The sequence below is a fragment of the Poecilia reticulata genome, linkage group LG15 (assembly GCF_000633615.1).
Source record: "Poecilia reticulata strain Guanapo linkage group LG15, Guppy_female_1.0+MT, whole genome shotgun sequence".
Classification (NCBI taxonomy): Eukaryota; Metazoa; Chordata; class Actinopteri; order Cyprinodontiformes; family Poeciliidae; genus Poecilia; species Poecilia reticulata.
In genome coordinates this window covers 25,237,061-25,254,998 of record NC_024345.1, presented here as the reverse complement: position 1 = coordinate 25,254,998, position 17,938 = coordinate 25,237,061, and the positions used below count along the sequence as shown (strand labels likewise).

The 17,938-nt window shown below is 39.3% G+C and overlaps 2 protein-coding genes across 15 annotated transcripts in view; one reads left to right on the top strand and one right to left on the bottom strand.

Moving 5' to 3' along the window:
* Nucleotides 1-8,906, top strand: part of LOC103477273 (striatin) — a 31,825-nt gene extending 22,919 nt beyond the window's left edge. Inside the window, exons 8-17 of one of the 4 annotated variants that reach the window (XM_008430270.2) lie at nucleotides 758-868; nucleotides 2,930-3,073; nucleotides 3,163-3,299; nucleotides 3,552-3,727; nucleotides 4,892-4,939; nucleotides 5,045-5,166; nucleotides 5,252-5,419; nucleotides 5,522-5,662; nucleotides 6,536-6,724; nucleotides 7,415-8,906. In XM_008430270.2, the coding sequence (XP_008428492.1) occupies nucleotides 758-868; nucleotides 2,930-3,073; nucleotides 3,163-3,299; nucleotides 3,552-3,727; nucleotides 4,892-4,939; nucleotides 5,045-5,166; nucleotides 5,252-5,419; nucleotides 5,522-5,662; nucleotides 6,536-6,724; nucleotides 7,415-7,584 (1,406 nt within the window). In that variant the 3' untranslated portion in view covers nucleotides 7,585-8,906. Of the gene's footprint in view, nucleotides 1-757; nucleotides 869-2,929; nucleotides 3,074-3,162; nucleotides 3,300-3,551; nucleotides 3,728-4,888; nucleotides 4,940-5,044; nucleotides 5,167-5,251; nucleotides 5,420-5,521; nucleotides 5,663-6,535; nucleotides 6,725-7,414 lie in introns of all 4 variants that reach the window. The other 3 variants (XM_008430269.2, XM_008430272.2, XM_008430271.2) reach the window with 3 other exon arrangements.
* A 1,174-nt stretch (nucleotides 8,907-10,080) lies between these two features.
* The window catches only part of LOC103477275 (vitrin), a 30,005-nt gene continuing 22,147 nt past the window's right edge, over nucleotides 10,081-17,938 (bottom strand). For all 11 annotated transcript variants that reach the window (XM_008430273.2, XM_008430277.2, XM_008430276.2 and 8 more), the window contains 7 exons: nucleotides 17,283-17,330; nucleotides 16,742-16,810; nucleotides 15,077-15,224; nucleotides 14,889-14,992; nucleotides 13,669-13,895; nucleotides 13,084-13,597; nucleotides 10,081-12,250 (listed from right to left, as the gene is read on the bottom strand). In XM_008430273.2, the coding sequence (XP_008428495.1) occupies nucleotides 12,072-12,250; nucleotides 13,084-13,597; nucleotides 13,669-13,895; nucleotides 14,889-14,992; nucleotides 15,077-15,224; nucleotides 16,742-16,810; nucleotides 17,283-17,330 (1,289 nt within the window). In that variant the 3' untranslated portion in view covers nucleotides 10,081-12,071. The remainder of the gene's footprint in view (nucleotides 12,251-13,083; nucleotides 13,598-13,668; nucleotides 13,896-14,888; nucleotides 14,993-15,076; nucleotides 15,225-16,741; nucleotides 16,811-17,282; nucleotides 17,331-17,938) is intronic.

Sequence of the window (17,938 nt, the reverse complement as noted above, 5' to 3'; positions counted from 1 at the left end):
GTCTCTGTTTAACCCACTGTTTGTCTTCCACTGTGTTCCCATAGCCAGCCCACTCTGTGTCTTCCACTCGTTTCCCCTCAGATCAACATCAGCCTAAAAAAAATACATAGTAGCTCCCAAAAGTATCCACAACCCACAAATTTATTTTTTCTCATTACAACCATAAACTTCAGTGTGTTTTATTGGGATTTTATATGATAAACCAGCAAAAGTAATGCATAATTTGTCTTTCAAACATTTTTCTTTAACAATTACGTAGGTCTGATTAATTACATGATTAATTGTGATGACTCAATTATTGAAATAATGATTGATTCATTTATTAATCTAAAAAGTTTCAAGTTTCTATTTATAAAAATAAACTGAAAATCATTTTCCTTCCACTTGAGTTGTGCACTAATGTGTTTTGTTCTGTGACATAAACTCCCAATAAGGTACATGGTAGTTTCTGGTTGTAACATGACAAATTGCAAACAAAGTCAATACTGTGTGGGGAAAAAAAATAAAAAATTTAATGCTTGAAAATCAGACTATTCCTGAATTCGATTAATTCTTCACCCGACAGTAGTTCTTAACAGAACACAATTCTAGCAAAGAAAAAAAGAAATGAGGAGATTCTGGGGAATCCAGTTGTTTAAAACCCACCAACCAAGTAAAACCAGTGGGCCTGAGAGACGCCTGCATCTCCAGCTCAGCCTCTCGTCGGCCATGCAGCTCCTCAACAGCCTCTCGGTCTGGTTTTTGTTCCCCTGTGTAGACAAGGACGAGCAGGGTCCCGTTTCTGAGGCCTGGGACGTGGACCCGGGAGTGATAAATAAACTCAAGGAGCAGTACAAAAAGGAGCGCAAGGGGAAAAAGGGGGTGAAGAGTAAGTGCCGATAGACATTGCTGCTTCCTTCAGTCTCTTCTCTCTGCAGAGCCTGACTTTCCTGAGCTCGATCAAAACGCCTCCGATCAAGAGAGCATCTTTTTTTCCATCTCCTCCTCTAGCCGCTCCTTCTTTTGTCTCTCTGTTCTTTGTCTTCCAGTTAGTGCTTGCGAATGCCATTAAATCCCCTCCCATATGAAGTGGAATGCTTGATGCATGGTCTTCTTGTCTGTTGCATTTGTTTGTTTCCCTTCATTTCATCTTCACACCATCATCTCGTCTTTGTTAAATGTTAGCGACTAAGTGACACTTTGTGTCAGTAAGGCAATCCGTCTCCCCGCTGGGCTTCAAGCCATCTCTACAGACATCTGTTTCTCTGCTTTATAGCCATAACAACATAATGATCTCCATTGATGTCCTCGTCCATCTGCTATGTTGATACTCCAGTAGCAAATAACATAGCTGCTGATATAGATGAACAGATAATAGAAGCTTTTTGGAGAAGTGACTTAGCTGAGTAATAAGATTGCTCTCAGATTAAAAGCTCGATTAAGCCTTGTTTACCAGCTGAGAGCTCTGACATGTTTTATGCAGATTTTCCCCTCTTTGATTGATCATGAGATCAACAACGTACTTCAACTCCTTTTTTTTTTCTCAAATTGTTTTCGCTTTCATTTCTCCTCTTATGATCTAACAGAAATCATGAGATTTTTCTTCACTCTTTTGGTGCTCTATCACTTTGGTGTTCATGTGGAGAGACTTTCTAGACGAAAGTGGAGTTAAAATATCAAAGGCCACTGACTGACAAGCACAACGCTTCCTTTTACTAAACTAAGATTTATTCTTAAAGGCTTGCTGGGACACGTAGTTGGATTTCATGAAGTTTAAATTGAGTCATTAAGTCTCATTTCCAGCAGGTGCATGAAGATAAATAGACAACAGATGCAATAGAAACAGCCTTTATTATTTTATAATTCATGCATAACATCGGCAAAAGACATAAAAGTTCACACAAAAATGTCTTCAAGAAGTGTACAGAATCCAAAATGTGCTGAAAGACATTCAGAGCAGCAATTAAGTCAAAACTCTTAAAAGAATATACATTTTGCATTTAAGGTAAAAATAAGTAAATAAATCAAATTTAAAAGAAACCTTATTTGTCTGTAAATATGTTCTACTCAGAACTCAAGTTGCATAGTTTTAAATTCACCAGGTTTAAATTCTGTGAAAAAATAAAATAAAATTCTCAGATTATATATAAGCACCTTTTGCTTTTCAACAGCAAAAGGTGTTGATGTGCAACTTGACGTCAAGTTGCACAGAAAGGCCAACATTTTTCACATCAGGATATTTTTTTTAGCTGCATACACTAAATGAAAGCTATGCTATTTCATGTTGGGCAATAAAATGTTTATTATCTAAAAAGGAATTCATTATTTATGTGTATATTTTAATGTATTTCTGATGTACAAAAATGCTTCTGTGGTTACAATCTGCAGAATGTGCCACTTTTTATCTAACTGATCGATAGAATAATTGATTACTAAAATAATCAGTGGTTGCAGCCCTGATATTTTTCACTGTTTGTGAATCAGAGAATAACAATAAATTCAAAGCAGTGCTATGTTTTCGTTTGGTTTTTTTCCAGCACATTTCTCCAAATTGGAAAAAAAAAGTCCTGTTTGAAGAATCTGAAGGGGACAATGTGCTCCTCATTGTTGTTTTTAGAATTTATTTCAAGTTTAATGTTATAAAACTTAAAAATAAATATATAAAGACCAAAATTTGTTTTACCTTCAGGCAGCAATGACTGTTGCTCTCCACTGTTCACCGTTAAAGATAAATGTGCCTCAACTTCTTCTCTACCTTTGCAGGACTCTACTGCTGGCCTCCCATCATCCTCTGTTTTTACTGATTTTTCCTTTTTTCAGTGCTTCCTTCTATATTCATTTTTTCTCTGTTGCTTCAGCATCTACCCACCGCTTTCCGTTTTTTTGTTTTTCTTCCGCTCCATCCAAACATATGTCGATGGTTTGAACGTTGAACCTAACTCGTTAACAGGGCCCAACCGGTCTAAGCTGCAAGACATGCTGGCTAACCTGAGAGACACGGAGGACATGTCTCACATGCAGCCTCAGCCGACCCCGCAGTCCCGGCCCAACGTGCCGCGCTTCAGCGAACACGAGGGGAACAGGACAGAAGAAGGTGAGTCACTAAATAGAAGACACATTTCCTGTCCCTTCTGCCAATTCTTCGCCGATTGACAGATGTTTTTTTATTTGTCCTTTCCGCAGTCGAAGCGCTCACTTTCCCACCCACACCAGGAAAGTCGTTCATTATGGGCACGGAGGAGGGCATGGAGAACGTTCTGGGCCTGGGGGAGCTGGCCGGACTCACTGTGGCCAACGAGGCTGACAGCATGGTGTATGATGTGAGTGGCATGGGGCAAAATGATGCCACTGAAACATTAGAATCAGAGGTTGTTGTTTTTTGTTTTTTTAAAGTGAGGCAGATTCTTGCAGAACACAAACATCATTATTCCCTAAACTAACCGTACAACTGCAGATTTACTTTAAGCATCATGAAAATAAACCATTACATTCTTAGATTTATTTGTACGATTGTCTTTACATTTTTATTATTGTGTATAACTTTGATTATTTTTTTTATTGTTTTCCGTCAGATCGGCAACAATAAAGATGCCATGAGAAAAACGTGGAACCCCAAATTCACCCTGCGGAGCCATTTTGACGGGATTCGCGCTCTGACCTTTCACCCTGTGGAGCCGGTCCTGATCACTGCGTCTGAGGATCACACGCTCAAAATGTGGAACCTGCAGAAAACCGCTCCGGCCAAAAAGTAAGAAAGCTTCAGCTTTCTGTTAACTGACCTTCATACGAAAGTTTTTATTTTTCCTACCAAATATGAGCAAAACAAATCCTGTACCTGCAGCTTTTTGTGTGTGTTTATTTGACATTCTTCTGCAGAAGGACATAACCCAGCAGCTCTAAGACTAGAAAAGAATAAATTAGTTTTTTATTTTTATTTTATTGTAATTTCTACTTGAAACAAGTTACACTAGTGTTATTATCTCTTTGTTTTATTTAAAATTTTATTTTTCTTTTCTCAAAAAAATGTAAATGATGCAGAAATGTTGCTTAAGCTTTTGCATTTAAAACTATGATAATGTAATGTAAATAATAATGTAATGCAATAGCATTCATTTTAGAGGAAAATGAGAAAATACAAAATTAATACATTAATTAAAAAGAAATGAGAAAAAAAAACATAATTATCTAATAATTCTGATTGAATATTAAGACTTGACTTTTCATAAATTTTTAGCTACAGACAAGTTTTAGTGATTAAATATTTAATTTAACTTTTCTTCAGAAGAACCAATCCAAACTAAAATATTCTTTGGCTGGGTACATTTGGAGATTGTGAATGTTAAAATGAATTGCCCTATTTTATGAATCAAAATGTTGTTTTTTGTGCATGAAAAATATATTTGCCTTTTGTGAAATTGTGAAGGGATTCCAACACCAATCAATGGAAAATGTATAAAAAATTTATATCTAGCATTTTTTAAAAGATTGAAAGGCTTGTGGAAAAAAAACATGAAAAATTAAAGTTTCCACCAAAATTTGGCCAATTTTTATTCCACTTGCATCAAAAACAAAATGGAACAAAACAAAAACAAATGTCCAGGGAGCCAACAACGTTAGTAAAAATACAAATATTAAGTCAGAAGCATATAGTACAATGTTTAAGAAGTAAATATTATTTTATTTCTGTGCAATTCCTTACCTAGGAGTGAGGATATTCAGTCTTTTCTGCATGATTTCAGTCTCAATCCTATTTGAGTCTCATGTTTGTTGCAGCAAATCTGAGCCATATTAAACCATATAAACTATATTTTTGTCCCACAGTGGTAAATCAATGGGAGCCTTAATTTTGCTTCAGATTTCATATGTTTGTTTTTATTTATTTTTATTAAATGAATCAACATTTTGTCAGCAGGAGTACATCTTTAGACGTGGAGCCTATCTACACTTTCAGGGCTCACAGGTAAAATACGGCACTTTTATCAATTCTATATCTTTTCTTTTTTTTTTTTCAGCTTGTGATTCAGATTACTTAATGGTTGCTATTTTATTATGTAAAACACAACAGGGGCGCTGTACTGAGTGTGGTGATGAGCAGTACAGGGGAGCAGTGTTTCAGCGGAGGGGTTGACGGCACCATCCAGTGCTGGAACACGCCCAACCCGAACATCGACCCCTACGACTCCTACGGTAACCTCGGCGCGTGTTTCGATTGAACCAGGAGTGATTTTTAGCTGCAACGCATGAAAAGTGACCGTGGTCCCCTTGTGTTCAGACCCGTCAGTGCTGCGCGGAGAGCTGAGTGGACACACCGACTCGGTGTGGGGTCTGGTGTACAGCAGCGCACACCAGCGCCTCCTCTCCTGCTCCGCGGACGGAACCGTCAAGCTGTGGGATGCCAACACCACCTCCCCTTCGCTCGCAGTATTCAACGAAAACAAAAGTAACGACTGGATTCACATACATTAAGTTTACCTCTTTTTTTTTTTTTGTCTTTGTTTAAAATTGAGGAATTAAAACTTGCACTTGTTTGTCCCTCTGCTAGAGCTGGGAGTTCCCTCCTCTGTGGACCTGGTGTGCAGTGAACCAGCTCATCTGGTCACATCCTTCACAAACGGCCAGATCGGCCTCTTCAACATGGAGACCCGCCAGCTGGTGCTCAGTATGGAATCTAATCTGGAGCCTGGTACGTTTAGGGACGAGCTGCGCGAGGCACAAACCGAGCTGGGCTGAAAATGTAGAGCAAATCGTTGATGTTGCCGCTTGAACAAACATTGTGACTCACTGTTTAAATGACTAAACCATTGGATAATTACATCCATTTGGGTGCAGCCATTTTCCTCTTCACTTCCCAGTGACTCAGATCTAACAAAGTTTAATTTGATGAGGAAATTGAATCATTTAAAGTTGATCATGCACTATTAAACTCGTCTTGCTCTGCAAAAAAACACAAAATCTTACCGAGTATTTTTTTGCCTAGTTCTAGTGTAAACATTTTACTGCACTTAAAATAAAATGAAACTCAAAAGTAACTTTCAGTTAGATAAAGGAGGTTGTTTTTAGTAGATAATTGTTTAATGTTGATTTAAAAACGTACCAGTTTCACTGACAAATTATTAAAACAAGACAGTCATCCCATATTATAAATGAAATAACCTGCCAGTGGAACTCGTGCTTCTTTTATCAGTATTGAGGAATTATTGACTTAAAACAATCTCCAATTTCTTGCTGAAAAGTTGCTTGTAAGTTAGTTTTGTCTTATTTCAAGTGTTCTTGCTTAGTAAACTATTGTTCTTGCAGTGTGCAGTCTCATTTCAAAATGTTGAAAATTATGCACCAAAGCATGTTTTCATTTATCATGCAATCAATTGATTTATTGATTGTTGAGCCAGGCCTATTTGTGAATATCTTTGCAAGACGCTGTCTTTATGTAGTAACCAGTGTTGACCATTGAATCTGTGTTGACTGATGCTTTCTCCGGCTGTCACGTCTTTGCTTGGAGTCAGATATTTCTGTTTTTCATCTTTAAATCTTTTTTTTTTTTTTTTCCTTTAACCAGGCACTCCCTGTCAGATCAACAAGGTCCTCAGCCACCCGACTCTTCCAATCACCATCACAGCGCAGGAGGACAGACACATCAAATTCTTTGACAATAACAGCGGGAAGCTGATTCACTCCATGGTGGCCCATCTGGACGCCGTCACCAGCTTAGCTGTGGATCCAAACGGACTTTATCTCATGTCAGGCAGTGAGTATCTAACATCCTCTTCTGCTTTCTTCTTCTGTGGTTTGAGTGGTCGACTCAAACGCAGTCTAACAATAACTGGCAGTGTTTAGAAAATGTGAATTTTGCCGAACAGGGATTTTAAATTTTATTTATTTACTACACATTTATTATTTAAGTTTCCTTGCAGGATCTCAAATTGTAGAAGTAACCAAGCTTTAACTTGACTGCATGCACTCAGAGGGGAAAAAGAAAATATTAAATTGCTTTATTTGTTTGCTTTTTAATATTTTCTAGAAAAATAATGTGTTTTGTTTTGGTCAATGTGTCTAGTGCAGGAGGCTACACTTCTGCTCTTCAAAGATGTAGGGTTGGATAATTGCACATATGTTTGCAGCCATGAGTGTAAACATTGAGTTGGGGGGCGTGGCCAGCAGCAGCTTATTTGGATTTATAGTGACAAGAGGCCCTAAAACAGCTGAAAGGAGCTCGAAATAGGCAGGACTGAGCATACCAACATCTTATTATCTAAGAATGATTTTGCATAAAAAAGGCGATAAACATGTTTTGTATCTCCCGTAAACCTATTCTAAGCTGTTCAAGGAAGCATAACATTTTTTCTCAAACACCTTTTGTGCAAAATATGAAATGTCTTCAGGGCTAAAAGCCAAGTAAAACCTCTAAGCAACTTCCTTCATGTTGTTCTGTCCTCAGGTCACGACTGTTCCATTCGTCTGTGGAACCTGGAGAGTAAAACCTGCATCCAAGAGTTCACGGCTCACAGGAAGAAATTCGAGGAATCGATCCACGACGTGGCGTTCCATCCGTCTAAATGCTACATCGCCAGTGCCGGGGCGGACGCTCTCGCCAAGGTGTTCGTATGACACGGAGCAACACGTCCCTCCCCCACCACAGCCTCGCTCTCTGACTCAGTCTCCTACGATCAGGGACCAATAGAGACACAGCAGGGGAAGGACAGTCAGGCAGCGAGTCCGGTCCCACCTCAAACTAGCCATTGGTCTCCTGTCGGACTCGCAGACTATGTAGCCAATAGCCTCAAATAGGTTGTGAGGAGGAGGAGGAGGAGGAACTACTCTCTGGTCCCTACCCCCTTCACTCCCCACCATCCAGGCAGGCCTGGGTGTGACTGGCCACAGCGCCCCCTGCAGACAGACTCAAACTTCACCTCCACAGAAAGGAGAGAGGCTCAGGACAAGTGGCAGCGAGGAGCGGAGATGTGAGGTCCCATCTTCCTTCATGCTCATCCCAGGTCCTCCTCGGATAAACCAAGTTTTTCTCCGTGTTGCGTTTCTGAGGCAGAAGCCTCCCAGCTCCTCTCCTCAGCTTCCCCAGGCTGACTCTGCTTGCTTGACCTGCCTTTATTTTCCTTTTTAAAAACCTATATTGACGAATGTGCCTTTGCTTTAAAAAGGTCTTTAAAAAAATGTTATTTTAACAAGCTTGTTTTTCGGGGGCAGGGGGAAGCTGGTTGTCGCAATGTTGTCGGTTTTAACATTGGATGTAAAATTACAAATGCTTATAATAAACAAAAATATATATTCAGTCTTAAAAATTTACAGTGCAGCGTGAGTTTGAGTTTTTGTTTTTGATAAGTGTGGTTGGGATGTCAGTTCTGTGTGTTTGACGGCAGCGCTGGTAGAGCGATACAGACCATTAATTTACATGCCTGTTTCTTAGTTTCAAGCCACTGTACACTTCTGAAGATTACACGCTTATGTGTCCAAAGTAAACCATTTTGGTTATATAATTAAAATTAAACAGACTTGATTCTAGATGTCAACTTTTAGGAATATCTAACACATTGGCCAGTTTGCTCTTGTTTGAACTGAATGCTGTGTACTGTATATAGTTTTCTTTTTTTTGTTTTGTTTTTCCCTCCCCTGCCTCAGCTGTGTGGACATGCTTGACTACGATGTGATGTATCATGTCCAGGTATTTACAGTAGTCCAGTGTTTAGCGGGAGATTAGTGCAGTACTTTTAGGACTATTTGAAATGATGATTTAACCAAGAGAAATGTCCTGCAGTTCCAGTTTACTGTAAATCCATGAGGTTTGAAAGCAAGGAAAGATTAAAAGGCAAACAGGATGTTGTACGCGGAGAGTACAGCTTTACATGAGCCATTTTCTCAGTCACTGGTTTGTATATGAGAGTATGTTCGAAATAAAACCTGCTGTAAAATGTTAATTGGGCTCAGATGTTTGTTATTTTGAATGCTGTTTTTGATTGACCCGATCGCATGAATTGAATTATGCTCAATATTTTGCAAAATCTTTTTTTTAGATTTATATTATGCTATAATGTAATTCTCTAATCAAAAACACACCTGAAATGTTGCTTTGATTCCTACATATACATTTGAGAAACCCTATATAAATAACTGAAAAGTTATGGTTAAAAAAAATATTTATCTGATTTACTTTAACATTATTATTAATATCACTACTGATTTGGTCTAATCCACCGAGTTACATTTTTGAGTTCCTCATTAGGGTACTTTGGATTTTCTGGTGAGTTTCTGTGAAGTCATGCTGCGTTCAATTTGTAGTCAAAAGTCAGAAATTCAAACTTCCGAATCAGAAAAATCTACTTGAACGCCGCTCCTGAAATCAGACTTCCAACTTGGACTGACGGAGAATTTTTCCAACACCAACTTCGAGATCCAACATGGGCGCTCTTCGCATAAGCCATAACCTGAGGTGGAAACGTTTATTTTACAAGACACGCATGTACAAATGCGTCTAACTCAATGGTGCCTGTTCTAAACTGAACACATTAAAAGTGGTGTTTGGATGTGGAAAGAAAATCTTAACATTCATAAGAGTTACTGCGAATAATTACTATTTACTACTAAATGCAATCCCCCACCTGGATTGCATTGAAAAACAAAATGAATGTCTACTACTGGTGCCAGAAAGCTTTGTAATTTCTTTTCGGAGTGTGAATCTTTACAACCCATTACATCGCTCACTTTGTACTCGTGTTCTTCCTCAATTCTTCATTTTCTTTTGCTTTGTTCCCTGAATGTGCTTGGACACCTAAAGCCTCAAGGAATATTTTATTCTCTTTGTTGCAATTTTCTTACACTCTTCTGCTTCATTTGAAAGCAAAGATCTAAGTTGAATACATTTGAAAAGATAATTTCTCATATTTGGATACACTAATATTTTGCTGCACGTATTGTGCAGCAACAACATGCGTATTTCCGCATTTCCTTTAGGTCTCTCCTTTTTTCTCCAACAATACGTTTTTTATACTTTATTGGCAATAGAAATATAAATATAAAAACATATTTATTTTCATATTTCCAATCATCTGAAAAAAAATTATGCTGAGAAAAAACAACCATAAAACCATCATGTTCTGTTCATTTGTTTTATTAAAAACAAAAAATGATCAATTATGTGAACATGACAAGCAAAGCATTTTAATAAGCATATGTACAAACAGGAAAACAAAGGCAAAAAAAAAAAAAAATCATAAATACTCTTAAAACTTCAAAATGCTTGGTATATTAGGAGCCGCTCGCTATTACAATACAGAAAGGGATGAAATAAACTGCATAAAACAACCCCACGTTTCACAGAAGTCTGCATCCATGCTGGTGGTTTGCTTTTACACCCACATAAAAATTAGATAAACAGCACCATAGTCTCTGACTTGAACTCAGATTACATCTCCTGTTAGGAAGATCAAAATGCCTCAGCTGAGAAAGAGGATCCTCTTCACAGGTAATCATATGAAAGCACCATGTTAACAAGTTTATGAAATATACGAAGCCATTAGAGGAAATGTTAGGAATGTGTTAAACCTGCATATGTCCGCAAAGGTTATTCTGTTGGAATCACTTTCTAGTAACGCACAAAAAGAGTTGCGTTGTGACTGCAGTATATCATTGTAGCTTTCTGTTTTGTTTCAGTTTCTGTTGATAAACTTGTTAAGAAATGACCTACATTTTGTGCGAGGGAAATCACACAAACTGGCCACCCAAAGAGTTGACAGTGTTGTTGTTTGTGGCACCAACAAATGGTGCAATGCTAAAGCTTTTCATGAGAATTTACTGTGTTGATACATTTTTTAATTTATCTTCAAAGCCATGGTCAAATACAGTTACAAGAAAAAGTTTACAAAAACTCATCGTTAGAATGAACGTGGGATTATTTTGTGCCTTTAGAGACGAGTTTGAATCGTTCTCACAACAAAGAATGTCAAGGAATTTCAAGAGCAGGAGTTAGGTTATAAAACTTGTTAAGGGTTAAAATGTTTTATATACATACCGCCTCAAATATGTTTTTTTTGAGAGAATTGAACTTGTGTGATTGCTTTTTAAACCATAATCAGGCTTCTGCTTAATTCTGGCTGGATATTTGACAACTAATTAATAAAAAAAAACTTGTTATAACCAGTGATCTTATTAAAACCAAAATGTATCCTCTTTTAAATACAAAAAGGTCATAATAGTAAAACAGCCACACCTCTTGGGATTTTTGAATGCTGTAGAAGAAACAGAGTGAGTTTTAACAAGCCGCGGTCGACAGACTGCAGGGGACCATATTCTTCCTGTTAGCACAACATATAAAACTCAGGAGAAATTTTGCCGTAATAACGAGACATACAATTTCTCTCATTATAACGTCAAAGTTTCTTGTTTTGATGAGTTTTGCATGTGTAAGAACGGGAATATTTTCTAGTTTTAACAAGAAACTTCCCAGTTAAAATGAGAAACTGGTACTGAATTAATGTTCAAGCTGTGGCAGTTAAACACACATTAAAACTGGTTTTGGAAATAATTCAATCACTGAGTGTCTGGACTAGCTCCAGCCTCGACCACAACTTTGATGAAAACCAGAAAACCATCCAAATGAAATTAACTCTACCGATTCTGCAAATATTCAGCCACAACTTCTACAGAAGCTTATTGTTGGCTATAGTAAGCATGCCGCTGTCATGCAGCTATCAAATGTTGTTGGAAGTATATGTATTTTAACTTTTGCGTATAATTTTGATGACCAAGACTAGAATGGAAAACATCCACATTATATTCAAACACGTGCATTCAATTCTTACGTTTGAAATTCACTGATGTGACTTGATGTCAAATCGGTTCCCTGTGAAACTCTGGCTCATATAAACTCATTAAAAGACCCAAATTGATGTGACTTTCGTACCCGTGATGAGTGTCTGTAAGCTTTTCACTGGAAGTGTAAATTCTAGCCTCTACATCTGTGTGTGCCTGCAGCCCACCTGGAGACGCCATCTGTGGGGCCGCAGGGTGAGAACGTTTGCGGTCAGCGTTCTGATAAAAACGGCCCTGATCCGACATGCTCCTCCCCCTCCGTCGCACTGATGACCTCAGTTCCTGGGCTGAGAGTTGAACTCCTGGCAGATGTTGTGGATGATCTTGGTGACGTATTTGTAGAGGTTGTCAAACTCGTCCACGAAGAAGGAGTGCTCTTTGTCGGGGTCAGTGGCGATGTACTCCAGCTCATCCTGGGCGGCCCACGCGATACCGATGGAGTAGGCGATCACACCTGGATCAGGGGAGGAAAACTCGGGGTTATCAAAAAAAGAACTGCATGTGCATCTCTGAAGGCTAATGTGACATTAAAGCCATTTTGGTTTTTGAAATGAAGGTTAGGCAAAAGACAATTAGAGCAGATGCCCTGCTGATGTAGTTGTTCATTAAAGAAAACATTCAGAAAAAATGCCAGGCAGACAGAAATTGTGCAGAGTTGCTGCTGAATACATATTCTGTTTTATCAAACAGGGAAGCAAAGCTTTAAAATATATCTTTCTCTTAACAAAGGTTGAATTGTCCCTACATGCTAGTTTCATCCTAAGTTAAAATATGTCATTTTGTATTTAATAATTTATTTTGGTATCAACGGAAAAGATCCACGTGCCTTCAAAAAACATTTACTGCAGTATCGAGTGTTTCTTTTTTAGTATTGAATTTGACATTTTTGTATCGTAACAACCCTGGTAGAAAATAAAATCTTTGAGTTTTGAGTAGAAAATTTATCAAGTTTTTTTTTTCCTTAAATGCAAAACGTATATATGTTTCGTACAGTTCTAGCTCAATTAATGCTCTCTGTATGTTCTTTTTTCATCAAATGGCCTTTTTAGTGTCTGTATATTCTAGTTAACGATTAATCGATAACTACACTAGTTGACTATTTCAATACACGATTCATCACGATTAATCGTTTCTGTCCCATATTAGAGATTTAAAGGCAAAATATCGGTTATTCTAGTGTAACACAACGATGGAAGTTTAAATAGGGTATGACTACGAAAACACTGTAAAGGCAAATGTCATATTTATCTCTTATTTTCCAAAGGTTGTCCAGTGACGAGGTCTCACCTTGGCGATGGACGGCCAGCGCAGGCGCCCTGACGTCATCGTACGAGCGTCCATCTGTAATGACGATCATGATCTTGCGTTTGTTGGGTTTGGATTTGCTGAAGAGCTGCTCTGCCGCGAAGGTGATGGCGGCCCCGGTGCTGGTCCCGCCGCTCCAGTAGTTGATGCGCTTTATGGCGTTCAGCAGCTCGGCCTTGTTGTTGTACTGCCCGAAGGCGAACTCCAGCCTCTGCTCGTAGGTGTACTGCACAGCTCCCACCCGCGTGTCCGTGTCCGAGATCTCAAACTCCCGCGTGACGTTGGCCACGAACTGGAGCACCGTGCGGAAGTTGCCCGTCCCCACGCTGCTGGAGCCGTCGATCACGAAGGCGATGTCGTTGGCGTTGAGGCAGGTCTTGCTGCACACCAGGCGGTCCGTGTCGCACACCCGCTTCACCAGCGGCTGCACAGCCTTTCTCAAGGCGAACCAGCTGTTCACGGGAAGGGAGAAGAAGCCATTTGTCCGGCACACAGCCTGGGGAGTGAAACAGTGTTACAGACTGTTTTTATGGGACGCACCGGTAAACCTGTGCAACTAAACACCACCTTGTCAACAAAGTTGGCCTCAACCAGATTTTGTTTCTCATTCTCATCAGGCCCCTCGATGGTGACGAAGAAGATGTTAATGCCGGATTCTCGGGCGAGTCGAGAAGCCTCCTCCACCTTGTCTGTGGGCCAGCCATCCACAAGCACCACCGCTACGTTAGGAGCCCCTCCACGATTCCCATTTGCATCACTGAAGTACTGTTTGTTGATGTAGGAGAGGGCCTTTCCTGTTTGAACACCAGAGGGCGACAGGGAGACAAATAACTGATGCTGCTGTGCCTTAGAAAAGCGTAATGCCCGCTGAACTTTTTCACATTGTGTCATGTCACAACCTCTAACCTCACTGTGTTTTGTGGGGATTTTATGTGATGGACAGGGTTGCCAGACGTGACTGACTGGTTTTGTGCTTTCCTGCCACACAATGACAGCTATTTCGAAGGAATATTCTTCTGAAAACCATCTAATAATCCACCAAATGCTGTGAAACTGTGCAGCCAAAATGTTAATCGTCAGAATAATTGATAACTACATCTGAACAGCGTGATGCTGCCAACTCCATGTTGTGCCAGTGAGATATTTAAAGCTTGGTATATATATTTTATTACAATTTGATGCTGCTTTAAGGTTTCCAAAACATTATTGAATACAATACAGAAGGTGGAAGAAACCATGCATTGGTCCTTTAGGACAGAGTGTTCTGCACAGAGATATCTCTGTACTGGGATAACCTGTATTTAGTTTGTCAGTTGATTGTTGGTGGTCTTTACAATAACAGGAGAGGCTCTGATCGAGATTATAGAGCCTTTTACATTCACACACACTGTTGTACGATTGTGGTCAAACCCAACAAACTGTCAGCAAGCAAAATTTAGCACACCCTAAAAAGAAAATCCAGCCATCAGCTCCAAAATCTGCAGCTGATGAATGCTGCCGCACCAAAAAAAAAAGCAACAAACAGCCGTGGCTTTTTGAGTGCTGACCCCTGCAAGCTTGTAAAAAGCAAATGCGTTCTGGTGGCAGGAGAAGAAAAACACGCCTTACGAGAGAGAGAACTGTAATTTAGCTCGCTGGTCTCCTGGCAAATTTAGATTTAATTCTATCCCTGCATGTGAAAATGTGCCAGCGTAGTAAAAACCATGCGATAATTGCAACCCTTTCGCTTTCACACTTGAGTTTGTGAGTTTTTGTCGCAGTTGGCAGCAGCCAGCGGGGTCACTCACCCACGTTGGACATGCCGCCCTTCTGCACAATCTTATCTATGGCCGACTTCACGTCCTTGGAGCTGGAGTGGGCCCTCAGACTGATCTCCGTCACAGGCTCGTCACTTCAAACAAAACGATGAACAGTCAGTTTATATCTTCTTTTCGCAAACTGGGACAAAATTACAGAAAGCATAGATAGAGTTTACCCGTATTGGATGATGCCCATCATTGGTCCAGCCATGCCTACGTTGATGACCTGAGCCACCTCAGCCAGAAAGTCTTTTTGGATCTTAAAACGCCGCTTCCCAATGCTCCAGCTGCCATCCATCAGGAAGGCAAGATCAACCTTACAATCTGAGGGGGAAAAGGGACATACCATGCGGCTACATGACACTGCACTGAGGAGGATTGTTGTTTTTCAATCTCTATACAAATAAGACTTTGAAACTTAAGATAAAGGAAACCAAATATTGATATATTTGATTACATGTTTTTGTTTTTAAATTCAGGTGAGCTTTTAAAATTGTTGTCATAATTTAGAGTCTGCCAGAGCAAAGCTGCTCTGGCCCAAATCCAGTAACCTAGTTTGCTGTAGTCTATCTGCAAGACATTATTCAGACAAGCTTCTGTCTTATTTTGCCTTTAAAGCCAGACAAAATGGGCAAACAGAAGCCAGATGGCAGCATTCTTTATGAGTAGCATTGGTTTTGTTATTGCAGCAGCAGCAGCAGCAAACACACCATTGGTATTCAGAGTTTGTCAGATGGTAGACTCATAGTGGGAGAATCTAATTCCTAAGGATATTATAGCCTGACTTCTTGGACTGTTACCCTACCCTTGAAGTTTTACTGAATTTCTTTAACTTTCAACAAAATACATTTTACTGTGACTCTGTAAAGTCCAAATGTTTCAAGACTGCTTCAGTCTTGCGTTTCAGTGGCGAGTAACTTCAAGTATATAATGAACCTTCATCAGCTTTCTATGCATTTGATAGTCTTCAAGATCTATAGTATGAGAAAGACATAAAAGAAATACAGCAGGCCAAAACTGACATTTCTGGGAGGCTTTTGACTCTTGGCAGCAACTTTGCACTTCTCATATGGCACATGGCTCTCTAGCTAGCTTGTAAGCAAGTATTAGCAGCTTGTTACCTGTAGCCTTTACCACCTTGAGACACAGAACGCAGTGAGTGAAAATGGCTGCACATAACTCAAACTTTTACAGGATAAAAAAGTTCCACAAGAAAAACCTGAGACTAAATAGAACATGAGACTAAATAGCCCTGCTAACGTATTTAAGGCCTACTTACATCTTCTTTAATAACTTTAAGACATTTTAAGGCCCTAATTTTAGATAATTCAATTTAAGATTTTTTTTTAAGGATGTACAAACATCCTGACAGTGAATAAAATAATGCACTGTCATCCCCACCATCAAGTAAAATGGGACTGTGATGGCACAAATAAAGCAACTTATTATTTGCATATGAAAATAAAATTTTTGGGATTAATCTTTTCTTTAAACATCTAACTATTATTTTGAACAAAACTCTACATCTACAAAGCTTTAAAAAGCAGGAGGTCAGAAGAAGACAGGAGTGACACGATTTACAATTAAAACAAGACACTTATTTAGCTCTATACGCGTTACAATTTCTCACCTAGCAGAATAATCTGCACCTGATCCCAGCAGGGACCACCAGGATAAAAAGGACCTTGTTTGAAAGTGCAGGCGCAAGAAAATCCTGAGAATAGGCAATCACTCTCAGGTATGCATCTGCTTTAATAGGACTGAAGCTGGATGTAATACCTGGGTGCTTGCCACAGATGAAAAGCATTCACATTTTCATAGATGCAGGAACATTCACATACTTGGGTCTCCTTGTGATGCAGGGGGTTCAGGTGCTCTGGGTAGCGCCTCTGGTTCTCTCAAGCTAAAACCTAGAAAGCAGCAAAACGGAGAAATGCTTAAAAGTCGAGATGTTCCTGGATTAATTAGCTGTTTTAAATACTACAGAATCCTTGGATCTTTTTCCTTTTATATCTTGGTCGTCTTCATGTGGGACGACTGAAGGGAAAATAATCAGCTTAACCTTTCATCATCCAACAGCAAGGAAAATGCAGTTGCGTGTTTACCACGAAAATAAAACACTCAACTAACTAACAACAAAGACAGCTCAAACGCCTACTTTAAGGAAATTACATTGAAAGTTTGAAGGCGTCCTCTTTTTAGTGACCCCAAATGTTTCCATCATGCCCCGAGCCACCATGGCATTTGGCTTTTGTCCCAATTCCCTTCAATTACAGGCCGAGCGAAAAACCCAGAGTCTTATCCTCGGATAGCTTTGGTTTGAATCGCACTTACTGCAAAGCTGCAAAGTGGCAAAACGAGCGGCAGTGCAGGCAAACTTACCTGATTCATAGGGGTTTGCATCCTGTTTCCAGGCATCTACTGGCTCCACTGCATGAATGACATTATACAAGCTAAGCATTAGGAAAGCAGCAAGTCATAAGTTCAGAAGCATTTACCTACAGTGCTGTGAAAAAGTTTCACCATTTCAGATTTCTGGGTTTTGCTCTTTAAGTGACATTTAAATGTTTCAGAGCATTAATCCAATCAGATCAGGAAAGCTCTATTAAATAAGCAAAGTAGTTTTCAAATTATTAGTTCATTTAAAAAGGTAAAAATATCTAAAACAACCTTGCAAAAAAACCACACGCAACTTCCCTTGTTATGTCATTAAATACTAATTTATCAATAGTAAAAGAAAAAAGAAAACACTCTGACATTTCTGTCAGCAAACTGTTAATTGAAAACCATTACAGGGCGTCGTGTGGTGCAGTGGTTAGAGCAGACGCCCCGTATAAAAATGGCTGCCATAAAAGATCTTCAAGGCCAAAATAATGGATGATCAACACTACACACAGGCCCATCTCACATTTCCCTAACAAAACGTTTTTATGATCCCCAAGATATTTGGAAACATATTCTATGAACTGATGGAGTTTTTTTTCAAAGGTGTGCGTCTTGTTAACATCTGGTGTAAGACTAAAAGCAGATTCAACCGC